Source organism: Ciona robusta, chromosome 1 (genome assembly GCF_009617815.1).
Source record: "Ciona robusta chromosome 1, ASM961781v2".
NCBI classification, from domain to species: Eukaryota; Metazoa; Chordata; class Ascidiacea; order Phlebobranchia; family Cionidae; genus Ciona; species Ciona robusta.
Window position 1 is genome coordinate 8,801,842 of NC_143235.1, and position 26,160 is coordinate 8,828,001.

The window sequence follows — 26,160 nt, forward strand, 5'->3', positions numbered from 1 at the left end:
TTTTTGAAACAAAGATTTGGGATATTTTATATGTCTTGTTCAAATCCCCGTCCGAAAAAAAAGTTGAGACAGGATACGATACGCATGAATGAAGCGCATTGACAAAGCTCAGCGATGCGAGTCGTTAGATTTCCATTCGTTCTCCACACTCATTGTGAATTTTGTTGATTATATTCCTTTGTTCCTGGTTCAGGTATAGTCAGTTATCTGTCTTGTTCAAACAAGTCTATTCTTATTGCACCACTCTGTCGTGTCGCAAGCGTTTGTAAGCTAGGATACGTGACACCTCAATGCGCTTTTTATTTCATCCACACGTGATATTTTGTTCTTCAATGCGCAATACTAATTGGTATTGATTTTCGTGATGAAAAAAAAAACATTTCACCATAGTTTATATTAATATAAAACGATTGGAACGGTCATTGATTTTGCTTGAACTAAAGGTCGCTATTTAAACAACTGACGTATGGTTTTCACTCCGTCAAAAAGGTTACCTAGCCCGCAGTGAGTCAATTTAAGTGAAGGACACGACAAACGCTGGAACAGAAAGGTTAGTGCAATAGAATAAACGATTCGTAATGTTTGTAAACAATTATATAAAACGCCTAATAAAAAATCCTCTATCCTGTTATCTGATGAACGCCAAACGGCATATAACCAATAACTCCTAATGGATGACAGTGAGTCGCCTATAAAGAAATATTCTTCTTAACTTCAAACTATTTATAAGCGTTTAAATTATTATATCGCAAACCCTCGAATAGTTTGGTTGATCGATTTATCATTATTACTATTTCATATAATATGTGTTATGTATATATCTATTAATGTTTATATAACAGGCATATGTAATGTATAATGTATTATAATTATGTGATATTGTAATGTATCATGAAAAATGCACTGTATGTTCCCTCAGTCCCTTCTATTAGTGTTAAACTTGTATATATATATAAAAAAGTATACATATAGATATAAGTTATAACTTGATATAGGGAAAGAATATCATCAAGAAATAGTTTAAATTTTGTGAGAGTTATGATGTCATAGAAACTCTTTAAAACAGATCACAATATAGAAATGTTTGAAACTTAGGAAAGTTCTTTTGTGGTCAATATTATGGTCAAGACTTAAGTTTTTTGCAGCAACATCCCTGCTGTAATGTTTCAACTTGTTTTACAGACCAGATTGTAAATATTTTGCTTTCAATAATTTTTGTATGCATGAAGTGGTGACTCGCTTACTCGTTGAATAAAGTTCTGTTCAAAACGATTTCTGCGTCGAAAGAAGAGAGAGGAATAAGTGGTGTATAATATTGTCCATGTCATCTGAGGGAAACGATACCGCCAATTTTCCTGAAGCCGCTGTACGACCTTTCCCAAGCAATTCCCCACCAGCTAAACAAAGAAAGACAAACCACAACTCAGACACATACTTTTCTAAAACTTCTAAATTGTCCGGACCTGACACCATGGTGAGATAGCAATTTGTGTAAAATTGGTTTCTCTTTTATGTGAACTTAATTATTATAGTAAGTTTAAACCTTTATTATATTTTTATGTTACTTTTTATTTTGTATATCTATTGTAATATCATGAAATCAATTGTTTCAAATAATCTTAATATTTTTATTTATTTTTTTTATTCAATGTTAAGCAGTTGAGTTAAAACAGTTGGTAAGAGATCACCTAAACATGAGCTTTTATTTTTATTATCATTGAAGGTTACATTGCAGAACTTTACCAAAATATAGTAAGCTACATCGGTCCACCATTCCTGTTCATGTCATTAATGACTGTATCACTATCACCCCACATCCACATATGGAAAGAATAGAACAACCTAGGCATATACAATGTATACATATTTTACAATGTTTTATTCTTATTTTAGGATCAAGTTCAAAATGGAGATTCACAGCAAGCCATTGATGAGGGTTTATACTCTCGACAGCTGTAAGTAGATGGAATGTGTTAATCTTTTCATCTTTATGTACAAAAGCAAAGTATTATAGCTGACTAGCTGTTATGTAGTTGAGGTCCCAATGAAGTTATATGTTTGTTCGTACTCTTTGCTTAGGGCCAAGTAAACAAGTATTTAAACTATAGATATAGCCTATAATATATATAAAACTTAATATGTAATGTGTTTTTGTGCAAAAAAATTAATGAAAATTACTTCAGGTTTTCAAATTGCAACCACACAAAAAAAGAAATAAACGTATCCACAAACTGCTAGTTTACATACTCGACTTGTTATGTGTTAACTTGTGCGACGATAAATGATCCCTACAGTTAAAAGTAGTCCCCGTGCTATGAACATTCCTGTATCATAAACTATATGTAGGTATGTGCTGGGGCACGATGCAATGAAGAGAATGGGTGCATCAAATATTCTCATCAGTGGGATGAAAGGTCTTGGAATCGAAATTGCCAAAAATGTCATTTTAGGAGGTGTTAAAGCTGTCACTTTACATGATGAAGATACTGCTACTATTGAACACCTCAGTTCTCAGGTAGGTTTAAAAGAAGCCTAATGAATCATGGGTATTGCTCATAAAACATTCATGTATTAGTGTTATTATAACTTTAACTTTAAAGTATAAGGAAATATTATGTTGGTTACAGCATACTTATGGCTTAGTATATTGAATATGTTGTGTCTAGCCATATCCCATAAATAGAGGGGTAAAAGCAATAATTTTACAAATAGGATAGCTCCCCAGTCCCCCTAATTACTTGTATGATGCTTTGTAGTTGTTGTATTATACTTTATTCTATACTGTATCTTTATCGACTGTATGTATAACAAGTATATATATAAAAATGTGATTTGAAAGTCAGCTCATGGTCAGATAGCATTGACAACTTATTGCTCCAATGCATGTAATTTAGAATCAAGTTTGAAACACAAACTCAGCTTCTGTACTCAAAATCAGAAGCATAACATTAAACATAGAAATGAAATTATTGCCACGAAGATAGAATAACAAACACTATTAAACAAAGTTAAAATTCTTAAAGTAGGTAACATAGAAATCTTGTTTTGTTTTCATCAAATAACAATGATATGAAAAAAAAACTAAATACCCACAATATTTTTTATTAAAATAGTATTTCGTCTCTGATGCTGACGTTGGTAAAAACTTGGCTGAAGTGTCAGCCATTCAAGTTAGTGAACTCAACCCATATGTGCCGGTTCACCCTTATACTGGCAAGTTAACAGAAGAATTTCTCAGCCAGTTTCAAGTAAGTCATATTAACAAAAACTATAATCATGGTTGTTGGGTTTTGAAATTACAGCGAATATGGTTTTCAATTTTGTTTTAACCTAATCCATTTTTTAAATCCCATGTTATAATCTGTTATAACATTGCTTTTTTAAAATTTTAGTAAGATTTTTACAAACTGGCTTCATCAGCGTCATGGTACCTTAGTTTAAACACCCAAAACACTTAGATAGACCCCTGATCTTAAAATGCTTGCTTGGTGTTAATGTTGGTAGTACTTTCCATGTTTGGGCATTGGTTTTACACATACATAACCTTAGTTGTTTGTATTTTAACTTGTATGGACTATGCAGATGGTATTATTAAAATTTCAGGTTACTCAGCAAATAGAAATAAGATCAAATTGTTCCCCATTTTTATGCTAATTTTGTAGGTTTTTAAACATAATCACTAATCACAATCCATTAAATAACTATAGATATAACTTACACAGCTTTTTAGTTTTCTGGTTTATATCGGCTTTTGCAAAAATATTAGAATTTTATGAAAACAGTTTGTTAGAATTTTATGAAAAAACAACTGTTGGCTGTTCAGTATTACATATACTTTTGTGTAAATAATAATAAACACAAATTCCAGGTGGTAGTGCTGACAAGTTCAAGTCTCGCAGAGCAGTTACGCATCAGTGATTTTACCCACAAATCCAATATTTATCTAATTGTGGCCAACACTTTTGGTTTGTTTGGACAAATCTTCTGTGACTTCTCATCTAACTTCACAGTGTATGATACTAACGGAGAAAACCCACAAAGTGCAATGATATCTGCCATCACTAAGAATGTAAGTTTAAGCAGTAGTTGTTTAAAGCTGGTGCATCGTCTATTTCGAACCTTGGATCTGTTTACCATGCGCCAAAATATTTAAAAAATTTAGATTTTACATTCCATGCAACAAATAAATACCCAAACATGTCTTTAAATATTGTTTATCTGTAAAAGTTTTGGGTGCATCACAAAACAGGTCAGGGCTTGAACTGTTATATAACAAATCTCTTTGATAAATACCACATAATCTGCAATTTTCCTGTAGTAAATTTATAATGCTAAAATACTTGTATTGATTTAAGAAGTGTTGGGTTAAGGATTTAATTGTTTGTGTCTGATCATTTGACATATAGCTATCTCTATGGATTACAATGTAGTGAATTACAATACTGTTACTTAAAATGGCTGATATTGTAATAAGCCTGCATCTCATGTTACTCTTACATCAAGCTAAATCAGGTTTCAGTTTTTGGTATCATGAAAACTAAAGGACAATTTGTTTTTTTGTATCTGAAACAGCACTTTTGACAAATATATATCCAAAACCAATATTTCAACTTTATATACATATGTAACCTGTAATAAATTTTGCAAATCTGACCATGATCTAAAGTTCATATAGTTGAACGATTCTTGTATAGTGACATACAGTAATGATCGGTGTTACGAAAACCTAACCAATGAAAATCAAGTCCAACCACTAGTAATAATAGAAAGATATATTTCGCCTAAATGGTATTGACAGTCTTTATTCAAATAGAATCTATGAATCGTTAGATTTTTGTTGGTTATGTTTTCGTAGCACCAGATCCTTACTGTATACACATATAGTTATTTGTGGTCCATATTTTTTACGATTTAAGTACCTTGATGGATATTTTATTGTTTATTGATACAGGAGAAAGGTGAAGGGATTGTGGCATGTCTAGATGAGACACGACATGGATTTGAGAGTGGTGATTTTGTCAAGTTTCATGAAGTCAAGGTTAGTGTAGAAGTAGAGACGCCTAGATTTCAAAATAAGCGGGGAGCCGGTACCTTTTTATACCTAACTCTGTACGGCAAAAACGAGAAACATTAAGTGTAGGCAGAACAATGTAGGTTTAAAATCAATATTTTAAACAACTAAAGTTTAAAATCAATATTTTCACAAACAAGCAAAAAGACCACATTACCTTAAGTTTATTAAAAAGAATGGATTAAAGCAAGACACTGGTTTTTATAAGATGATATCAAAAGAGAAAAATGTACAAAACATTGGTCAAGAGTGACATGCTTTCAGTTTCAGACTAATCAATTACCCAATTTTGAAAAAGGTTCATGAAATATTGATGTGGTATATCCTACAGAGACCAAAATTAACATTTAAAAATTTTGCATTGGGGTCCATATGTGTTGGTTTATTTGTAACTATTTAATTGAATTGTCAACACATCGTTTAAACACAGGGTATGGATGGTTTGAATGATAGCGAACCACGTAAGATTAACGTTCTTGGTCCGTACACATTTAACATCGGAGATATTTCTCAATATAATAATTACGATCGTGGTGGTATCGCAACACAAGTCAAAATGCCAACAACTGTTCAGTTTGTGAGTACTTTTGTGTTGTACTTTGAAATGCTGTGCAAATGAAACGTTGTTTACTAGTGGTATATTATATAGTATATGCAAAATTTATGTTGATTCACTTTTAGATCACTAATTAATAACTTGTATGAATGTATGTACTTGACTATTGTATTTAAATGTCTTTGCTGCTATCACTTCTGTTCAAAGTTCACCGAACTTAAATAAATTAAGTTAAATTACTACGATCTACCAAACAATCTAGATTTTCTTGGTTTAATTTGTGATTGTTTGTTGCTCATTTTATTTCGCTTCACACAGCACAAGCAAACCCAGTTTAAACCAATTTGAAGGAAAAATGTGTATAAATAATATTCTCATTTAATACTCTGGATAAGGCACTACCATGTGACACACTACAGAACATGGTATTAGGGCCTAAGTTGGCTAATTACTCGAGTAGATCATATAAAATCATGGTGTCTTTACAGAAATCTTTGCGCGAGTCACTTCAAAGTCCGGAGTTCATGGTCACAGATTTTGCGAAATTTGACCGACCAGGACAACTTCACATCTTGTTTCAAGCTCTTCATCAATTTGTGGAAGAAAAAGGTCATCTTCCTCAAATTAGGAACACGGTGAGTGCAACTTATGTTATGTTTTTTACTATAAGTTTATTCTGGTGGGTCACACTATTTGTGAGTTCTAGTATTAAATGTGTGCTTACAAGCTTTTTTTAATTAAAAGCGGAATCGATTAATATTGTACGATTAATAAGAACAAGCATTTTAGCATTTTCCAAATTTTCCAAATGCTCAAATGCTGGAAAGCACACATTTAATACCAAAACTAACAATCTCTAAACGAGTACGCTTTGCATAATTTGCAACAAATTTCGAGGTGTAGTAGAAATGTATATATTTCAAATATTTAAGTTAAGTGAGCCTTGAGACTGATGTATGCATTAAAACCCCCTTTTAGAGTAAGATTTAATCTCGAATTGTGCTGAAGGCTGTTTGTGAATTTTGTTTCGAATTATGATAAGAGTATAAATGACATCACTTATTTATTTGTATAGCGTGCAGGTGCACACTTTGGCTTGAATATTGGTTTCCATATTTGTATTAGTGTGGCTAGTTCGAAACTACGTTATTGAAAGTTTTATTAATGTAAAGCAGCTTGTAGATTTGTACAACAATAGTGCTTATATTTAAAACAAATGTTACTACAGTCTATAGCCTTTACAGGGTCTGCTTGCTCTGGTTAGTTTATGTTATCCTATGATATGTTATCCCCTGTGAATAGTCAGGCGCTAGGGCCCTAGTACTAACTTTTAAACTGTTGATATTTCTTCAATTAAACAGGTAATACTAAGTAATAACATATCATACAGTCTAATGAGCACCCTGGTTTTTTAGGGGCACTATGTTACTGATTTATTATCTAATCAATTTATTTCACAGCCCGACGCTGATGCTTTAGTTGCTATAGCAACAACAATCAACAACAATGCAAGCGCTGAAGCAAAACAGAGTGAACTTGATGAAAAACTCATTCGTCAATTTTCTTTCATGGCACGAGGTGACGCATGCCCTGTACAAGCTGTCATTGGTGGAATTGTTGCACAAGAAGTCATGAAGGTAGCTACTACTTTCACCACTTGTTCTTTTAAAACTAAACAAACATTTGTCTGTAAACAGGTGTTAAAAAACCAACTGTTTTTTTTTGAAAATCCATTGTGGTTTAGTATTAGTCGGGTATAGGATTGTTTTTTGCATCTTACGCTTGAATATATTGTGCATAAAATGTAATACATGGCTCTCGGCTGTATACGTTATTCTGTAAACTTTATTGTGCAGAAATTTCTTTTTGGCCCAGAATAATGTAAATTCTTTTTTGCTTTTGTTGGTAATGATAATATTACGTTCCATCCAGGCTTGCAGTGGAAAGTTCATGCCAATCAAACAATATTTCTACTTTGATGCACTCGAGTGTTTACCTGAGGAAGGTCAAGAAGAAAACGTGGAATCTTATCAAACTGTAAGTACAATCCTCCCTGTTTAATCTTTTGCTCTAATCCAGTTAAATATTTCGAATTATGCAGAAAAACGGCTAGTTACTCTAGTTTATGTGCTTATTATAATTGTGAGTTTATGTTTACTCTAAACAGTGTTGTGGTATTTCTGTGTTGAATTGTGCAAGCTGTGGTACCATCGGCTAATGTTTTATTGTTGAATAGTTAGTAGACAAAAACCTATAAAGTACCACAAGACTTCCTTATATATATAACTAATAAAACATCTTGTAGTCCGGTTCGAGGTACGACGGACAGATTGCGATCTTCGGCAAAGACTTCCAGAGGAAGTTATCCTCCCAACGATGGTTTGTGGTGGGAGCGGGAGCCATCGGATGTGAGCTTCTTAAAAACTTCTCCATGATCGGACTTGGGTGCAAGCTCGGTAACCTCGTGGAGAAGGAGGATGAAACAGGATCATTGGTGGTGACGGACATGGATGTGATTGAGAAGAGTAACCTTAACCGACAGTTCTTGTTCAGACCTCACGATGTCCAGGTGTGGACGTGTGGATAAATTTAGGGTTTTTTTATGTTATAGTTAATATTGTGTTAGGGATGTGCCAATTTACAAAAGATTCTGGTTCGTACGAACCCGAATAAACAGAAACGCTATTCGCACGAACCCGAATAGATTCGCGTGTGACGCCAGCAACAAAGTGTGACGTCAGCAACTTCACGGTCTCTTGCGTCATGTATGTTGTTGAGCTACTAAGAGTTGGCACTTTTGTTCAGTTAATGCAGAGCGCTAACTTGTTCATAAACGTAAACTCATTCGTATACCTAATTCAACTCGTTCGTAATAAACTAGGTCAAAGCGTCCGATCACGCGTCCACCGCATGTCATGTTTGCGCGTGTAACGTCGAGGTTACTTTAGGTCACTTACGCGTCTTTTTGAACATCAACGTGATACACAAATAAACTGCATTAGCTGATAAATATAATGTTTGTTTAATGGAGGGGAGGTAAAATTTATTTGAAAACAATTACAAATTAACCAATTAATTAATTACAAGTTCACTAATAACTAATTAATAATAATTAAGCAGGTAGTTTGATTTTTATCCGCTATATCAGATTTTTAGGTTTTATTTAGTCAAGTTATTTAGGTGCATTAAAATCTCGGTAATCGGCAACTGTAATTTACAAAATATCGGTGTCGGTTTGAATATTGGTCGGGCTCTACTCAACGTGTTGCAATAATTAAAACGCACAATCAAAGGGAGATTATTAAAGCATCGTTAAAGCGTAGTTAAAACATAGTAGACTCCCGGTTTCTTTCTCACATTCCATTTTTTCCACCGTTAAAACAATAACCTTGCATTGTCTTCTGCGCATATATACCACATACTTGCTTACGTCACACACGTGTTACGTCATAGACGGCATTATTCGGCAGGGAATTCCACGTGCTGTGGTGCAATCACGAAAGCAACATGTTGTGTCGTTGAGTTGAGCATCAATTTAAACTGATATATTTTATGACGTGCGTAATAAATATTCGCACACGAATCTTGCGCAATATTCGGGTTCCCGCGAATATCAAAACTGTGCTGTTATTCGGCGAATCTATTCGGGTTCGGGTTCGCCTTGGCACATCCCTATATTGTGTTAAAACTAAAATGGTAGTTTGATGTGTTAGAGCACGTTCTGCAAAGATGGAACTGTTGCAATTTTACTGTTTACATATTTTTTAAATTTGTTTGTAAGCTTTTAATTTTAAATATTCACCAAAGTGATGGTTGAAATTGAAAATAATGTTGTTTTTTCAGAAATTGAAGTCTCAGTGTGCGGCGGATGCTGTGAAGAAAATGAACCCACTTGCTCGTATCGTATCACATGAGAACAGGGTAGGACCGGAGACAGAGAATGTTTACACGGATGATTTCTTCGAAAATCTCGATGGAGTTGCAAATGCTCTTGACAACGTGCAAGCAAGTAAAGGGCTTTTCTTATAATTCAAGCTTAAGTATTATTAATGCCTGTGCAATGGTTTATGATTTTGTCTGTTCAAAGTACAATGTTTATCGTGGGTCCTCAGAGGTTATGTGTTCAAGGCTTGTCGATGTTAATATTGAGGCCGTTTTACGATACATCTTAATTCTCAACCAAATTCTGTTTGCCGTGTATGCCGCACTCCCATGTTATTGCAAAACTCTCCACCAATACGATAACCGATACACACTGAAACTCTTCTCAGGAATATATATGGATCGAAGATGTGTTTATTATCGAAAGCCTCTTCTTGAGTCCGGAACACTGGGAACAAAAGGCAACATCCAGGTTGTTCTTCCTTACTCCACTGAGTCGTACTCCTCCTCCCAGGATCCTCCAGAGAAGTCAATCCCCATTTGCACACTGAAGAACTTCCCGAATGCCATCGAACACACTTTACAGGTAGGATAACATTTTAATGCAACATTAATTGATCTTTGGTTAATTGGTAATGTTGTGTTATTCACAATGTGTGGATTTTAAAAATTGAAAGAAATATTTTGCTTTGCCTGACAAACTAAGCAAAATAGTTTTAGAAATATGTCCCAATTATTAAAAATGGTTAAAAATCAACAATACATATGACTTACTTACAGGTTTTCCACCACTAGCCTTTATTTGTAATTTAAGATCAACTGCTGCATTGCCCAAAGTTATTGTAATTCAATACCAAATCCAACTTTCATAAAAATGTTATTATTTTAACATATCCGAGCCAACCTTATTGCATGGGTGACTTATTTCATACACCTTAGTTCAAACCCTTTTACGAGTAACTATGTATTTAACTTAATGGAAATTTTTATTTGGGGTCATATATTTTTCATACACCTCAGTTCAAACCCTTTTACTAATAACTATGTATTTAACTTAGTGGAAATTTTTATTTGTGGTCGTATATTTGATAGTTAAGAATACCCGGTCTCTACTAACTTTGGGATAACCCATTAGTGACCACTGGCTGTCTTAACCCATTACTTGGTCCGGCGTCGTGGCTCAGTGGTTTAGGTGGCTCATACTAATACTGATTCGCGCATGTGTCCTTGGGCACGACACTTTTGACGGAAATTGCTCCAACCCAGTGGTCACTAATGGATTGTCCAATTTATAAGCCGTATCAAAAACAAAAATCATACACAAAGTTGAAAACTGTGGTAACTCGCAAGCACACAAGGATATAAAATGGTGCAAAAAATACGCGTCTGACTGCAATGCGCTGTTCGGCACAGTTGCACAAAGGACTTGAATGGGCTTTTCCGGTGTTGGGGTAATGGGCCAAATGTGGCCTAAATCCCAGGTTCTTGACAAGGACCTCACCAACAAAGAATAAAAAAAACCTATCACTTTCCACAGTGGGCTCGAGATGAATTCGAAGGTTTGTTCCGTAATTCGGCGGACACAGCCAACCAATATCTGACTGACCCGAAATTTTACGACCGAATATCTAAGTTACCTGGTGCAGAGCCCGTCACTACCCTCGAAGCTGTCCACAATGCTCTGCTCAAAAACCGACCGCAGAATTTTGCCGACTGTGTACAGTTCGCAAGATTGAGATTTCAGGTACAAAACATTTTGATTATCAGTTTTTAATATTTTAAAATTTGTTTCATTTGCATAATAAAATTTGGTTATATTTAATCTTTATTAAAACACAAAAATATTTTTATCTGGCTTGTAGTAGCTAGTTTTAATAATTACACCCCTTGAAAAACAAGAATTAAAACACAAATTGCATTTGTTAGCATTTAAACTAGAAAACACATATTAACTAATAACAAATATTGTATGTAATAACTATAATACCTAATGCGATTTGCATTCACAACTCAAAAGCTGAAATTTTCCACAGGAGTTATACCACAACAACATTAAACAACTTCTCCACAACTTTCCTCCGGATCAGAAGAATAGTTCAGGAGCAATGTTTTGGTCGGGACCAAAGAGATGTCCTCATCCTCTAGTTTTCGATCCAGAAAATGTAAGTTCTCCAAAAAGTTAAAAACACATACTCACAATTGTTTTGCAAAAAAAGGTTGTAAAACTAAAAACCATGAATTTTGACATAAGAGGGTTTATATTTGAAACAAGCAGTTCAAAACCCTTTTGACCCATGCTTTACTATCTATTGAAATTCAAAAATACGACACTTTGTAGATACCACCACAATTTTGCCCAAGCTGCATAGCAGAAACATGAAACTAAAATATTCTTAATCATCATTCTATTTACTTTAGACAACACATTTTGGATACGTACTTGCCGCCTCGAACTTGTATGCAACCATGTATGGCATTCCTACAATGACCAACGCTGATGAAATAAAGAAACATCTTGGCCAGATTACTGTGCCTGAGTTTAAAACTAAGAGTGGAGTTAAAATTGGTAAGTATCAATTTTAAATAAATCAGGGATACTTATTTTATCCCTTTGTGTCAGGGTATGAAAGTTGTTATAACAAAGGTTTTTTGTTTCTTTTTCGCTACTGCTTACGAGTTACTACATATATTCTGGGTAATTTTTATATTTGGGAAACCCATGGATAAGTGACCACTGGGTTAAAGCAATTGGCGTTAGGTGTCTTGCTTAAGGGCACAGTATGCTGTCAATAATAGTTATCAGTATGGAGTCTAACCACTGAGCTATTAAATTCTATCACGTACCTCTTTTAAATTGTAATCTATTTTTCACTCATTTTTAAGCAGATAAGCCGTATATATTTTAAAAGCAATTTGAGTGTTATTTTTCTTGATTTAGTTGCCCAGTTTAAAAAAAAAATTGCCAAAAGATAAGTTTTAAAATTCTCTTCTTTCAGGCACCAACAGTATATATACAGTTCAAAATATCTTAACATATGATGTCAATTTTTTAATCATAAATTTTCAGCCACCACTGATGCGGAGGCAAACCAAATGAACTCTGGATCGATGGACGACACTCAGTTCGAAGATTTGAAAAAAGCAATTCCAACTGTTGAATCTTTTAAAGGGTTCCGTATGTTGCCCGCCGATTTTGAGAAGGTAACAGTTCAATGAATAAAAACTTATTTTTGCCATGACAGGCCGATATTAGAAGTTAAACAGGTTTTGGAGGTCGAGACACTTTTTTATAAAATTTCAATAAAAAATTATTTTGATTAAAATGCAATTGCGATCTTGGTGTTAGTACTTACCATTGAGAAAATAGTACTTATCATTATACCAAGATAAGGTAAAAGAGAGAAGTTTTAGAAGAAAAATTAAATAATATCTCCCCCTATTTTTATAGCTTTGCCACTGAACACCTGTGCAATATTTCATACTCCTTGTGCTCACCCACAAGTTGCCATGTATCTAACTTTTTTGGGGATTTTTTATTTTAGTTTTGTCTCTTTTATGTATGACAATTTAAACAGCATTTGCGGGCATTGGTTTAAAAAATAGCTATTAAGTGTTTTGCCCAAGGACACACACCCACAGTTTACTAAATAATGTAAACGTGTATTTAAAACAATCTTAATATGTCTGACAATCAGTATTTTGTACGAAAAATCAGTTACAAAATTTTAAATATAAAAAAAACTTCTTTTTTATAATTGAAATGTTAACATTTTTTCTCAATCACCATTTAAATTTCAGTAAAACTGTTTTAATTCCAGGACGATGACACTAACTTTCACATGGATTTCATTGTTGCTGCTTCCAACCTGCGTGCTGAGAACTACGAGATTAGCCCTGCTGATCGTCACAAGAGTAAACTGATCGCTGGTAAGATTATTCCTGCCATCGCAACCACAACTGCTCTGGTTGCTGGTCTGGTGTGTCTCGAACTTTACAAGGTATGTGATGGATTAAATTTTAAGTCAAAATCAAAGTTTATTTTTAGTTACTAAGCAAAAGTTAAGGTTAATAAGCAATGTATGTTAAATTTTTATTAGGTCTAAAAGCAGTTTATTCCAATTTACTTGGTAAAAATTAGTCCTAAATTGGCAGTCCAAAAGGGTTTTATGTGTTAAATTAAAAAGCAGTGCTGTTTAACCGTTTTTAATATTGTAAAAATTGCTATTCCAAAGCTACACTATAGAGGCAGTAATAAATCTGCTATCTAATACAGCTGTTACAGCAATTTATTTTTTTGCCAATAGTTCACCATTAGTGTTGCTTTCATCATGAAATTAACATTATGTCTGGCAACAACACTCTATTTACATGGATCTTCTTGGTTTATCTACATATACAAGATTTTACATAGAAGAGTTACACAGTATTCATATTTCTAACAGATTGTTCAAGGCAACAAAAAACTTGAATCTTACAAGAACGGGTTTGTCAACTTGGCTCTTCCTTTCTTTGCTTTTTCAGAACCGATTACTGCTCCAAAGCTCAAGGTACGTTCCAATGGTGTCATACCACTATTTTCACTTTATTAGTTTAATCCAAAGACCCTTAACACCCCACCCGAATAATTAAACTATTTCATAATATCGACCAACATTATTTTTTAATAAATTAGCCTCCCATGAAAACAAGGCTATGGGTAGGGGTGTACTTTTAATAAAACATGTTTTCTTAAAGACCTCATGGCCACTGTATAATGAAGGCAGCTATAGTCCTGATATAAATGTATTCCCAACCACAAATGTCAATTTTTCATTTTTCCTTCCTGACACAGTTGGACTGCATTATTATAGAATATACCTCATTACTCAATTATAACTTCTCTGAAAAAAAATCCTCCAGTATTACGACATTGAATGGAGTTTGTGGGATCGCATCGACGTCAATGGGTTGGATCTAGCCGCCCCTGGTTCTGACGAGATGACACTCGGTCAATTTATTGATTACTTCCAAAAAGAACATAAACTTGAAGTCACCATGCTTTCACAGAACGTAGCAATGCTTTACTCATTTTTTATGACTCCAGTTAAACGCAAGGAGAGACTCGCAACCAAGTAAGACGGATCTAAAAAGTTAAATGTGTGGTAACTTTATATCGTACACGAGGTGTATGAAACAGGACACCAGTATTATAAACACTGTTGCCATGCGAAAGTAGGTAAAATAATTTACGTTCATTCATTCAACTGTTGTCTTTTCCAATTGCCACACGTAATTAATTGAAATATTCGCATTGAATTTACCAGTTTTTGTGATATTGCATAAATTTCATTGATGTTGATTTTATGAAATTAACGCCTATTTTCAATTTTTCCTAAAATTTTACCAGTTTTAGTAACATGTTATTTCCATCACCCACAGAATGAGCGAAGTTGTGCAGAAAGTGTCGAAACGTAAGCTCCAACCGCACGAGAAAGCTTTGGTACTTGAGATGTGCTGCAACGACGTCGACGGCGAAGACGTGGAAGTGCCCTACGTACGATATGTGTTTCGCCGATAAAAAAATTAATCCCCATTGATCTCCCGACGCCCTATGGTGACGTCACCTCGATATAAACTTATTTGTTGTCAAGTTCCCGCTAGATGTCGTACCGAGTTCAGCTTTAACTAATTCCACCGAGACTGGCTGCTTAAAATTAGATTGATCCACTATGCCATAATGAAACAAAAATCGTAGTGTAAGTTCAGCAACTCCGTGTTAATTGTTACCTAATTCACACCACAGCGTGCAATCGGATTTCAATGACATGTTTTTTGCCGATAACTGTTCACAGTTCATTAACCCAGCGTGTATATCCTTATCATTGGCGCCTATAGAAGCTTTGAATAGTAAATACAAGTTCTCAATTTGGTCGATAACTGATTTAATTCTTCATACAACTACAAAGCTGAAAAGAAAGAAATGCGCATTTACAGCATCAGGTTTGAACTGGATTTTGAGAGAAGCTCTATTCTTAGGGTGGGAGAAGATTAAACATGTTTTTCTTTTCTTGTCCCATTTGACGATAAACCAAGAACATTTACAGATTTATAACTGTCACCCCGCGTAGGGCATTATTGTTTGTTTTAAAGCAACAGTTAAGAAGTTGGGTACTAACGATATCCTATCTCACCCCACAGTAATATATTTTTAAGCCGATGCAAGACATTTAAAACTTAAACCACCGATTATAAGCGAATATTAAAAATGCAACGAAGGAATAATACATTGTTCCTGCCAGACATTGTAACACTAAAGAAAAAGGCACTTCTGGTAATTGTTAACACTATGTAGCTTGTCTGTCATTTACCCTGTCGAATACGACCTGATTGGCAGCATGTCTTTGTGAGACTAAATTGCCAGAAAAGTTTTTTTACAAGACAACACGATACAAGGAAATTTATGACCCACTTTCTTGGTTTCTACTGATGGGAAGAAAGAAAATCTTGCGTAGTTTGACCTTGAACCCTTTATCTTGGTTGTATGTATGACCTGCAAGTAAAACAAGGGGAAAATACTTAGGTCAGCGTAATACCCGTCATTAGTATCAGCCAATATGATAAATAGCCGTGTGTTTACACAGTATGTATATACGATATAGTAGGGTGGGGGAAGATGGGACACCTTTTTATTCTATTTTCTCGTCCTATTTAGTAGTAAACAAAGAACATTCAAAGAATTATGAAACCGTATCTTCACGACTCCCATAGACCATTGTTAATTGTTTAAAACACAATCAGGATCTTTAGATATTCTGTGCTAAAGGTGTCCCATCTTCCCCCATCCTACTATATGTTTCGATTTAAGGTTATAAGTTTCCATTTTTTATGCATGTGCTTACCAGTAATACCGGGCTTTCGGGCGCATCCGAACTTAGCACTGTACAGTTTCAGTATTCGACGTTTGCATACGAAGGACACGAGTATAAAAACCCCTTGCAATGGAACGGATATCTCAAATATATACCACAGCACCGGAGTTTCAGCTACCACAGCCGCAAAGCCGAGGGCCCAAGTGAAGCCCATTACGCTTGACATTTTAACATAAAGCAAGATATTGACTCGTGCGAGTCCCATAGATTGCTTGTATGCCACCATCGAGCCTGTACTGGCGTGTCTTCTGCGTGGTATTCTTTGTGTGGTGAATTGAAAGCGAGTTGGGATGCTCGGTGAAGGTACTTGGGTGAAAACCTCGTCGTCTGGATCTGACGTTGGTGAAGATGGTGGAGCTTCGTTCAATGTTTCAGGGATTTTAAACGAAGGCAACCTGCACAAAAGAAAATAGAAAAGAAATTTGCGACGTGCACCTCAGTTGTAAGAGCGCTCGTATCGTAACCAACAGATTCTGCAAGACACTTGGTGGCCTTTGATGCAACGCAGTGGTTACTGATAATTTGTTACATGGTAACTTTAAGCGGGCAGAACATTTCTAAAACGTCTGACGTTGTCTTGTCACGCGTAAATAAATAAGTAAAATTCATTCTTTTTTGATTAAAATTCCGTATATTATTTCACGCCCACCGAACCCTTACAAGAGCTTACCTGCTATCATGTCGCAGAGGCGGAACGCTTTCGCTGTAGCGTTTTCTGTATTTCTTTGACGTCACTTTCCTGATCGAGACGATTGAAAGAACAAAGAAGACAGAATTGCACACTAGTATTGCTCCCAGTGGCACGCCGAATGCAATCAAATTTGCTGTGGGGTTAGTTATCCAACATATTGGTACCGACGGGTCGTAAGAATAACCAAAATATATGGTTGGGACGCAGAACTCAAGTATGGCACACACACCCACAAATAAACCCGGCATGCCCCAACCGTAGAACATGTATTTGATCTGTGTTCGTCGAATAAAAGAGTTGTGACCACCAATCGAAGGACGGTTCAAAACGGAGCGACGGAAGGTTTTGTCAATGCCTGTATGAAAATCCATGTAAGTAAACCTAGAATATTTTATAGAGTATAACATTATATATACCATCGCTAAAAAGTGCTGTATACCTACAGCTGGATGACAAAATATGACCTATATAGTTGTTACCATAATCTGTTTGTTTTAGCATTCAATAATTATAGTTCAGAAGACTGTACTAGCTGTAAACACTTCTGCGCTGCATATACTGCAAAAAAAACTTACCTTGTCCAAACGTCAACCAAACGTCGTAGGCCATGACGTTGTTCCAGAAAAACGTGGCGAGAAACAGATAATGTAGAAGTATGGTGAACATGGTACACACAGAAGGTGGGTTGGTCCATTCTGATCCAATCAGGAACAAGAGTTGGGAAGCGAATAATGCGACAACTAAGTTGATTAGATTCCGACCCGCCACTGTCCGTAGTTCACTGCGACGATTAAAATATCACCTCGGTTTGATTACAGTGAGCACTGGTTGTAACTTGTATTAATGTAAATCGACGGTTGGCAGATTGAATTGAGTTCACTGAGCAAACTCAATACACAGTATGCATCACTATTCTGTGTGCTAGCTAGATAGTTTTTTACATACATCCGCAACGTGGTTTAGGATTATGCACCAAAATAAACAAAGAAAATCTTTTATAAACTACCTTTTGTCAAAACTAAAACGTATTGGTTTAAATGTTTTGGTAAACCTATGGGTTTTTTTCGAAACAGCAGTAAAAATTAATATAGAAACAGGAGTAAAATATCTTTACACTACCTGAAGAATAGGTAAGTCAGAAACGTTAGGAACAGAGAGAGGAGAGAAAATAAAGTGAGACCGAAGGTGCACCAGTTGATAATTTCAACCACTGGATCTATTTCTGTTTCGGTGTCAACGGTGTTCGAAGAAATGTCTTCTGAAATATCAAACACAAATGGTAACTCATATAAAGCAGGGGATTTTTTAGTTGTTTTTCTTTGACTTGTTTCACACCACGTTTATAAAGAAAAAAATATGAAACAGTTGTATAGTAGGATGGGGAAAGATGGGACACCTTTAGCACCTATTATTCAAATATCCTGATCGCGTTTTAAAAAAATTAACAAGGTCTATATGCCATATGGGAGTCGTGAGCATACGGTTTTATAATTCATTGAAAGTTCTTTGTTTACCACCAAATGGGACCAGAAAAGAAACGGTATCCCATCTTCCCCCATCCTACTGTATTGCGCAAATTACTGCATTACATAAATAATTGCAAAATAAATTTTAATTTAAATATTTCGTTTTTACTCTCTTCCGTTGAAAACAAATTACCTGGTGGGGTGTAGCCATCGATGCAAACAGCCACGGAATCCCCAAAGGGAATGTAAGTGTCTGGGTCGATCAGCAACTGTCGATCTTCCATCCAAAGCGAACCATTGGCGAGGACAACATATTCAGATTGGTTCAAGGGCAAATATATGTTACACACTGGCGGTAATGGCGGTTCTATTAACTGCAAAAAAAATACGTGGTAAACTTTATATTTTCATATTATTCAAAGCACAAATTAAACTAGTAAGTTTAGAGTACACTTTTGAATTTATTTAGAAATTCTGAAAAAAAGAAGCGGTTAACATCCCACATACATTAGTTTCCATTCGGCCGAAAATGTTATAAATTTTAAAAAATAAAGGTCCGGTTAAAGTCCCACGAACATTAGTTTTCATTCGTACAATATTACCAGTTAAGCTTAAAGTTAGCGCAAGATCATGCTTTTAGGGATCATTTCTATAGTGTGCATCTTGAAAACGTCGTCATATTGTGACGATACGACTACTGCGATGACGAGTCGTGGGGTTCTCCTCTGAGCATGAAGCTTTACTGTTTGTAGGTTCATTTATAAACAGTGATTGAGGATTGTTTTCGATGCTCTCGTAGCATTGAAAGGAGGAGAATCCTTGCTGAGCAGTTGAAATAAATTTTCAAAGTATAATTTTCGGAACCTATTGTCAAGACTAACTGTGATTTAGGTTTAAAATGAAATTAAATCGATGTAGGAAATTTCGTTGTTCGTGCGAATTTATAACTGGTATGAACTTACGTTAAATAAGACACATTATACAGCCATACTTTTTATTGCATTTTCTAAATGCTAACACACAAGGTTTTATTTCTCGCAAACAGCAGGTTAAATTCGTAAATCATGTTGGTTGTTTTAGAGTTGTTTGTTGTTATTTTTACGGGTCATTTCTATAGTGTGTATCTTGAAAACGTCGTCATATTTTGGCGATACGACAACTGCGACGACGAGTCGCAGGATTCTCCTCTGAGCATGAAGCTTTACTGTCATTTACAAACAGTGATTGAAGATTGTTTTCATTGCTGTTGTAGTAATGAAAGAAGGAGAATCCTTGATGAGCAGTTACTGTTTGTATTGATTAAATAAAAGTGGTAAAGTGTGAAAACTGATTTTAAAATGTTCGGTGTTTGTAATTGTTGATTTGAACTAAATATAACTAAATATATTAAAGTGCAGCTAATCGATGTAACGCTATTAAGTGTCCGTTGATTGGTAGGTTTATGTGATTGACTTAATACATTTAATACGACCATACAATGTTTAAATATACGTTTTAGTGCCGTTTTAAATTGCTAACCCATATTGTTCTGTTTTTTTCTTGCAAACGGCAGATTAAACTCGTAAAACATGTCGGTTACTTCAGTGTTTGTAGTTAAGATCATACTTTTATGGATCATTTCTACAGTGTGTATTTTGAAAACGTCGTCATATTTTGACGATACGACAACTGCGATGATGAGTCGCAGGATTCTCCTCTGAGCATGAAGCTTTACTGTTTGTAAGTTTATTTACGATTGAGGATTGTTTTCATTGCTATTATAGAAATGAAAATGGGAGGATCCTTGCTGAGCGGTTAATGTTTGCATTTATTAAATCATTTAAGTTTTTTCCGTAAAAATTTTTTTAGCGTTTTTTTTTCTGATTAAAACTGTAATCTTAAATGACTGGTATTATTTAAAACGTGATCAAATGGCTAAATGACTAAACCTAGGGGGCCTATATTAAACTATATTTGCGCTTTTAACTCTGCACGTTTGTTACGACCATACAATATATAAACATATATATAGTAGAGAGTGGAGGAAGATGGGACACCTTGGGCACATAATATCCAAAATTCTGACCAGGCTTTAAACAACAATTACGACGGTCTATGAGAGTCGTGAGGATACCGTTTCAAATTTTTTGAAAATTTTTTGTTGACTGCTAAATGAGACGAGAATATAAAATGAAAAAGCGTCCCATCTTCTTCTATTATATAGTAGAGTGGAAGGAGACGGGACACCTTTAGCACATAAATATCCTGATCGCATTTCAAACAATTAACAACGGTTTATGGTAGTCGTGAGGAAACGGTTTCATAATTCTTTTAATGTTTCTTGTTTACTAACAAATAGGACGAGAAAATAGTATGAATAGGTGTCCCATGTTCCCCCGTACTACTATACGTATTATTATTTTTCCGGAATTAAAACTTTTTCGTAAGGTTTATGTCTCGCAAACGGCAGATTAAACTTGTAAAACATGTTGGTTGTTTCAGAGTTGCTTGTTAAGATCATACTTTTAGGGATCATTTCTATAGTGTGTATCTTGAAAACGTCGTTATATTTTGACGATACGACAACTGCGATGACGAGTCGCAGGATTCTCCTCTGAGCATGAAGCTTTACTGTTTGTAAGTTTATTTACGAACAGTGATTGAGGATTGTTTTCATTGCTGTTGTAGTAATGAAACGAGGAGAATCCTTGCTGAGCAGTTACTGTTTGTATTTATTAAATAAAAGTGGTAAAGAGTGAAAACTGAGTTTTAAAGAAATCGTTCGGCGTTTGTTATTGTTGATTTGAACTAAATATATTAAAGTGCAGCTAATCGATGTAACGCTATTAAGTGTCCGTTGATTGGTAGGTTTATGTGGTTGATATGTCAACTTAATACATTTAATACGACTATAAAATATTTAAATATACGTTTTAGTGTCGTTTTAAATTGCTAACCCATATTGTTTTGTTTTTTTCTTGCAAACGGCAGATTAAACTCGTAAAACATGTCGGTTGCTTCAGTGTTTGTAGTTAAGTTCATACTTTTAGGGATCATTTCTATTTCTCCTCTGAGCATGAAGCTTTACTGTTTGTAAGTTTATTTACGATTGAGGATTGTTTTCATTGCTGTTGTAGAAATGAAAAGGGGAGAATCCTTGCTGAACGGTTAATGTTTGCATTTATTAAATCATTTAAGTTTTTTCCGTAAAAAATTTTTTAGCGTTTTTTTTCTGATTAAAACTTAAATTTTAAATGACTGGCATTATTTAAAACGTGATCAAATGGCTAAATGACTAAACATGGGGCCTATATTAAACTATATTTGCGCTTTTAACTCTGCACGTTTGTTGCGACCATACAATATATAAACATATATATAGTAGAGAGTGGAGGAAGATGGGACACTTTGGGCACATAATATCCGAAATTCTGACCAGGCTTTAAACAACAATTACGACGGTCTATGAGAGTCGTGAGGATACCGTTTTAAATTTTTTGAAAATTTTTTGTTTACTGCTAAATGAGACGAGAATATAAAATGAAAAAGCGTCCCATCTTCTTCTATTATATAGTAGAGTGGAAGGAGACGGGACACCTTTAGCACATAAATATCCTGATCGCATTTCAAACAATTAACAACGGTTTATGGTAGTCGTGAGGATACGGTTTCATAATTCTTTTATTGTTTCTTGTTTACTACCAAATAGGACGAGAAAATAGTATGAATAGGTGTCCCATGTTCCCCCGTACTACTATACGTATTATTATTTTTCCGGAATTAAAACCTTTTTCGTAAGGTTTATGTCTCGCAAACGGCAGATTAAACTTGTAAAACATGTTGGTTGTTTTAGAGTTGTTTGTTAAGATCATACTTTTAGGGATCATTTCTATAGTGTGTATCTTGAAAACGTCGTCATATTTTGACGATACGACAACTGCGATGATGAATCGCAGGATTCTCCTCTGAGCATGAAGCTTTACTGTTTGTAAGTTTATTTACGAACAGTGGTTGAGGATTGTTTTCATTGCTGTTGTAGTAATGAAACGAGGAGAATCCTTGCTGAGCAGTTACTGTTTGTATTTATTAAATAAAAGTGGTAAAGAGTGAAAACTGAGTTTTATAGAAAACGTTCGGCGTTTGTTATTGTTGATTTGAACTAAATATATTAAAGTGCAGCTAATCGATGTAACGCTATTAAGTGTCCGTTGATTGGTAGGTTTATGTGGTTGATATGTCAACTTAATACATTTAATACGACCATACAATGTTTAAATATACGTTTTAGTGCCGTTTTAAATTGCTAACCCATACTGTTTTTTTTCTTGCGAATGGCAGATTAAACTCGTAAAACATGTCGGTTGCTTCAGTGTTTGTAGTTAAGATCATACTTTTACGGATCATTTCTATATAGTGTGTATCTTGAAAACGTCGTCATATTTTGACGATACGACAACTGCGATGATGAGTCGCAGGATTGTTCTTTGAGCATGAAGCTTTACTGTTTGTAAGTTTATTTACGATTGAGGATTGTTTTCATTGCTGTTGTAGAAATGAAAAGGAGAGAATCCTTGCTGAACGGTTAATGTTTGCATTTATTAAATCATTTAAGTTTTTTCCGTAAAAATTTTTTTAGCGTTTTTTTTCTGATTAAAACTGTAATCTTAAATGACAGGCATTATTTAAAACGTGATCAAATGGCTAAATGACTAAACATGGGGCCTATATTAAACTATATTTGCGCTTTTAACTCTGCACGTTTGATACAGCCATAGAATATATAAACATATATATAGTAGAGAGTGGAGGAAGATGGCACACCTTTGGCACATAATATCCAAAATTCTGACCAGGCTTTAAACAACAATTACGACGGTCAATGAGAGTCGTGAGGATACCGTTTTAAATTTTTTGAAAATTTTTTGTTTACTGCTAAATGAGACGAGAATATAAAATGAAAAAGCGTCCCATCTTCTTCTATTATATAGTAGGGCGGAAAGAGACGGGACACCTTTAGCACATAAATATCCTGATCGCATTTCAAACAATTAACAACGGTTTATGGTAGTCGTGAGGAAACGGTTTCATAATTCTTTTAATGTTTCTTGTTTACTAACAAATAGGACGAGAAAATAGTATGAATAGGTGTCCCATGTTCCCCCGTACTACTATACGTATTATTATTTTTCCGGAATTAAAACCTTTTCGTATGATTTATGTCTCGCAAACGGCAGATTAAACTTGTAAAACATGTTGGTTGTTTCAGAGTTGTTTGTTAAGATCATACTTTTAGGGATCATTTCTATAGTGTGTATCTTGAAAACGTCGTCATATTTTGACGATACGACAACTGCGATGATGAATCGCAGGATTCCTCTGAGCATGAAGCTTTACTGTTTGTAGGTTCATTTACAAACTGTGATTGAGGTTTGTTTTCGATGCTGTCGTAGCATTAAAAGGAGGAGAAACCTTGCTGAGCAGTTGTTAAAATAATTTTTCATAATATCATTTTTCGGGACGTATTGTCAAGACTGTGCTTTAGACTTAAAATAAAATTAAATCGTAAGAAATTTTGTTTTTCGTGCGAATTTATAACTGGTATGAACTTTTTATCACACAACGTTTTATTTCTCGCAAACAGCAGGTTAAATTCGTAAATCATGTTGGTTGTTTTAGAGTTGTTTGTTAAGATCATGCTTTTAGGGATCATTTCTATAGTGTGTATCTTGAAAACGTCGTCATATTGTGACGATACGACAACTGCGATGATGAATCGCAGGATTCTCCTCTGAGCATGAAGCTCCACTGTTTGTAATTTTATTTACAAACAGTGATTGAAGATTGTGTTTATTGCTGTTGTAGTAATGAAAGGAGGGGATTCCTTTCTGAGCAGTTACTGTTTGTATTTATTAAATAAAATTTGTATTGTGTAAAAGCTAAGTTTTAAAACGTTCGGCGCTTACTGTTGATTTAAATTAAATGTATTAAAGTGCAGCTAATTGATGTGGGAACGTTATTAAGTGTCCGTTGATTGGTAGGTTTATGTGATTGATATGTGAACTTAATACATTAAAAACAGCCATATACATCAGTGTTTAAATATACGTTTTAGTGCCGTTTAAAATTGCTAACCCATTTTGTTTGTTTTTTTCTTGCAAATGGCAGATTAAATTCGTAAAACATGTCTGTTGTTTCAGCGTTTGTAGTTAAGATCATGCTTTTAGGGATCATTTCTATAGTGTGTATCTTGAAAACGTCGTCATATTTTGGCGATACGTCAACTGCGATGATGAGTCGCAGGATTCTCCTCTTGAGCATGAAGCTTTACTGTTTTTATTTCATATACAGACAATAATTGAGGATTGTTTTCATTGCTGTAACTAGTATTGAAAGGCGGAGAATCCTTGCTGAGCAGTTAATGTTTAATATTTCTTCTTATTATTTTGTTATGTGTTTTCTTTTAATTAAGTGGCCATCGGTTTATTGTCCTTGCCAGCCATATATATTTGTCCAAGAAGGGATTTTTTGGCAGACAAAACAATTTTGTGACAGACAGTATTTTCATGGCGGAAAAGATGTTTTTGACAAGCTTACCGTATTCGCAGCGAACAGAATTGCTTATATGGAAGACATAAAAATGAATTAAACTTAACTTATTGTTTATATAAAAGGAAAACTAAAAATTTTTCCACATAAGTTTAAACTACATGTCCATACATTATAGCTTGGTTTGTTGCTACTTACCAATTCGCAAACTGCAACTCTTGAATCCGCCAGTGAACTGTACGAAGTTCCATCCTCTGTTATAGTGATTCTCCAATCCAGCATCTCAAACATAGAGACAGTTTAATAGTAACAAAGGTCATTCTTACTTATGTGGCTGGACAGAAAGTAACTTGTGTTCTATTCCTTTCGCTATAGAGCCAAAGATTTACTTTCGTATATATAGTAGGTTGAGGTAAAACGGGACACTTTTTGCACATCATATCGGAATATCCTAATCGTGTTTCAAACAATCAACAACGGTTTATGGGAGTCGCGAGGATATCGTTTTATAATTCTTTTTGTGCGTTTTTATCCACATATAAATTTTGATTTTTCGCTGGTATGCCCCGTTAAGAGTATATATAATGGATAATTTTAAAATTATATTAACGGCAATCCTAGTTTTTTTGCGTTTTGAATGCATTTATTTAATTAAGTAGTAAATATGTACCTGGTATTCGCCGTTCATGTAGTAAGATTCTGTCTCATTTACGAAAATGATTTCATCTCCATCGTAAGTTGTAGTAATATATTGTGAATAGTTGTATATCAGTTTGTACGAATCCTCACTAAAATAAAGATTTTTGATCAAAATTAGATAAACAAAATATTTTTGCGGTGTTTAGAAAAGTCCATGATAAACTCATCGATTACATTTAGCGCAACAGAATGTCAACTGGTCAGCGAGACTAGAAGGTAATGCAAAGCCGCGTAATTGCATGGATTAATTGTATAGTGGGATGCTGGGGGGAGATTGGACACCTTTTTATTCTATTTTCTTGTCCCATTTGGTAGTATATAGAGAGTTATAGACCATATATTTACGAACCCCATAGGCTGTT

General features: G+C 34.6%; 2 protein-coding genes, 9 non-coding genes and 1 pseudogene across 12 annotated transcripts; 11 read left to right on the top strand and 1 right to left on the bottom strand.

The window, feature by feature from the left end:
- The first annotated feature begins 188 nt into the window (after positions 1 to 188).
- Positions 189 to 15,425, top strand: LOC149742763 (ubiquitin-like modifier-activating enzyme 1). 2 transcript variants are annotated; one of them, XM_089893054.1, is made up of 22 exons: positions 189 to 550; positions 1,183 to 1,474; positions 1,894 to 1,955; positions 2,347 to 2,515; positions 3,114 to 3,248; positions 3,869 to 4,069; positions 4,952 to 5,038; positions 5,502 to 5,648; positions 6,116 to 6,262; positions 7,088 to 7,264; positions 7,560 to 7,664; positions 7,933 to 8,196; positions 9,471 to 9,636; positions 9,899 to 10,095; positions 11,047 to 11,253; positions 11,543 to 11,671; positions 11,928 to 12,075; positions 12,577 to 12,710; positions 13,328 to 13,507; positions 13,952 to 14,056; positions 14,409 to 14,620; positions 14,928 to 15,425. In XM_089893054.1, exons 2-22 carry the CDS (start codon positions 1,322 to 1,324, stop codon positions 15,064 to 15,066), a joined length of 3,264 nt encoding a protein of 1,087 aa, XP_089749180.1. In that variant the 5' UTR covers positions 189 to 550; positions 1,183 to 1,321; the 3' UTR covers positions 15,067 to 15,425. The 2 variants fall into 2 exon arrangements, with proteins under 2 accessions (XP_089749180.1, XP_089749190.1); XM_089893064.1 differs by having other exon boundaries at positions 1,230 to 1,474.
- Positions 15,018 to 25,701, bottom strand: LOC149742764 (uncharacterized). Its single transcript, XM_089893076.1, has 7 exons — positions 25,298 to 25,701; positions 18,768 to 18,948; positions 18,228 to 18,366; positions 17,684 to 17,889; positions 17,088 to 17,463; positions 16,388 to 16,812; positions 15,018 to 16,038 (listed from the first exon to the last, which is right to left on the bottom strand). The coding sequence occupies exons 1-7, from the start codon at positions 25,388 to 25,390 to the stop codon at positions 15,947 to 15,949; spliced, it is 1,512 nt and encodes a 503-aa protein (XP_089749202.1). The 5' UTR covers positions 25,391 to 25,701; the 3' UTR covers positions 15,018 to 15,946.
- LOC149742765 (small nucleolar RNA U3) lies at positions 19,199 to 19,405 on the top strand. The gene has a single exon (XR_016387410.1). It is a non-coding gene; the product is annotated as a small nucleolar RNA U3 (small nucleolar RNA).
- LOC149742766 (small nucleolar RNA U3) lies at positions 19,661 to 19,858 on the top strand. The gene has a single exon (XR_016387418.1). It is a non-coding gene; the product is annotated as a small nucleolar RNA U3 (small nucleolar RNA).
- LOC149742767 (small nucleolar RNA U3) lies at positions 20,170 to 20,369 on the top strand. The gene has a single exon (XR_016387416.1). It is a non-coding gene; the product is annotated as a small nucleolar RNA U3 (small nucleolar RNA).
- Positions 21,067 to 21,273, top strand: LOC149742768 (small nucleolar RNA U3). Its single transcript, XR_016387402.1, has one exon. It is a non-coding gene; the product is annotated as a small nucleolar RNA U3 (small nucleolar RNA).
- On the top strand, positions 21,617 to 21,707 carry LOC149742769 (small nucleolar RNA U3; annotated as a pseudogene).
- On the top strand, positions 22,418 to 22,624 carry LOC149742770 (small nucleolar RNA U3). Its single transcript, XR_016387403.1, has one exon. It is a non-coding gene; the product is annotated as a small nucleolar RNA U3 (small nucleolar RNA).
- Positions 22,935 to 23,136, top strand: LOC149742771 (small nucleolar RNA U3). The gene has a single exon (XR_016387417.1). It is a non-coding gene; the product is annotated as a small nucleolar RNA U3 (small nucleolar RNA).
- LOC149742772 (small nucleolar RNA U3) lies at positions 23,831 to 24,035 on the top strand. The gene has a single exon (XR_016387414.1). It is a non-coding gene; the product is annotated as a small nucleolar RNA U3 (small nucleolar RNA).
- On the top strand, positions 24,241 to 24,447 carry LOC149742773 (small nucleolar RNA U3). The gene has a single exon (XR_016387406.1). It is a non-coding gene; the product is annotated as a small nucleolar RNA U3 (small nucleolar RNA).
- On the top strand, positions 24,762 to 24,969 carry LOC149742774 (small nucleolar RNA U3). The gene has a single exon (XR_016387412.1). It is a non-coding gene; the product is annotated as a small nucleolar RNA U3 (small nucleolar RNA).
- Positions 25,702 to 26,160: the final 459 nt, after the last annotated feature.

What these genes read in the sequence shown, in the direction of transcription:
- LOC149742763 (XM_089893054.1), top strand. Translation starts at nt 1,322, where the DNA reads ATGTCATCTGAGGGAAACGATACCGCCAATTTTCCTGAAGCCGCTGTA. An exon ending in TGTCCGGACCTGACACCATG is followed by an intron (nt 1,475 to 1,893) that starts GTGAGATAGCAA and finishes TTCTTATTTTAG; the next exon opens with GATCAAGTTCAAAATGGAGA. An exon ending in TTGAACACCTCAGTTCTCAG is followed by an intron (nt 2,516 to 3,113) that starts GTAGGTTTAAAA and finishes TTATTAAAATAG; the next exon opens with TATTTCGTCTCTGATGCTGA.
- LOC149742764 (XM_089893076.1), bottom strand. Translation starts at nt 25,390, where the DNA reads ATGTTTGAGATGCTGGATTGGAGAATCACTATAACAGAGGATGGAACT. An exon ending in GAGTTGCAGTTTGCGAATTG is followed by an intron (nt 18,949 to 25,297) that starts GTAAGTAGCAAC and finishes TTTTTTTTGCAG; the next exon opens with TTAATAGAACCGCCATTACC. An exon ending in TTGGTTGACGTTTGGACAAG is followed by an intron (nt 17,464 to 17,683) that starts GTAAGTTTTTTT and finishes ATTTTCATACAG; the next exon opens with GCATTGACAAAACCTTCCGT.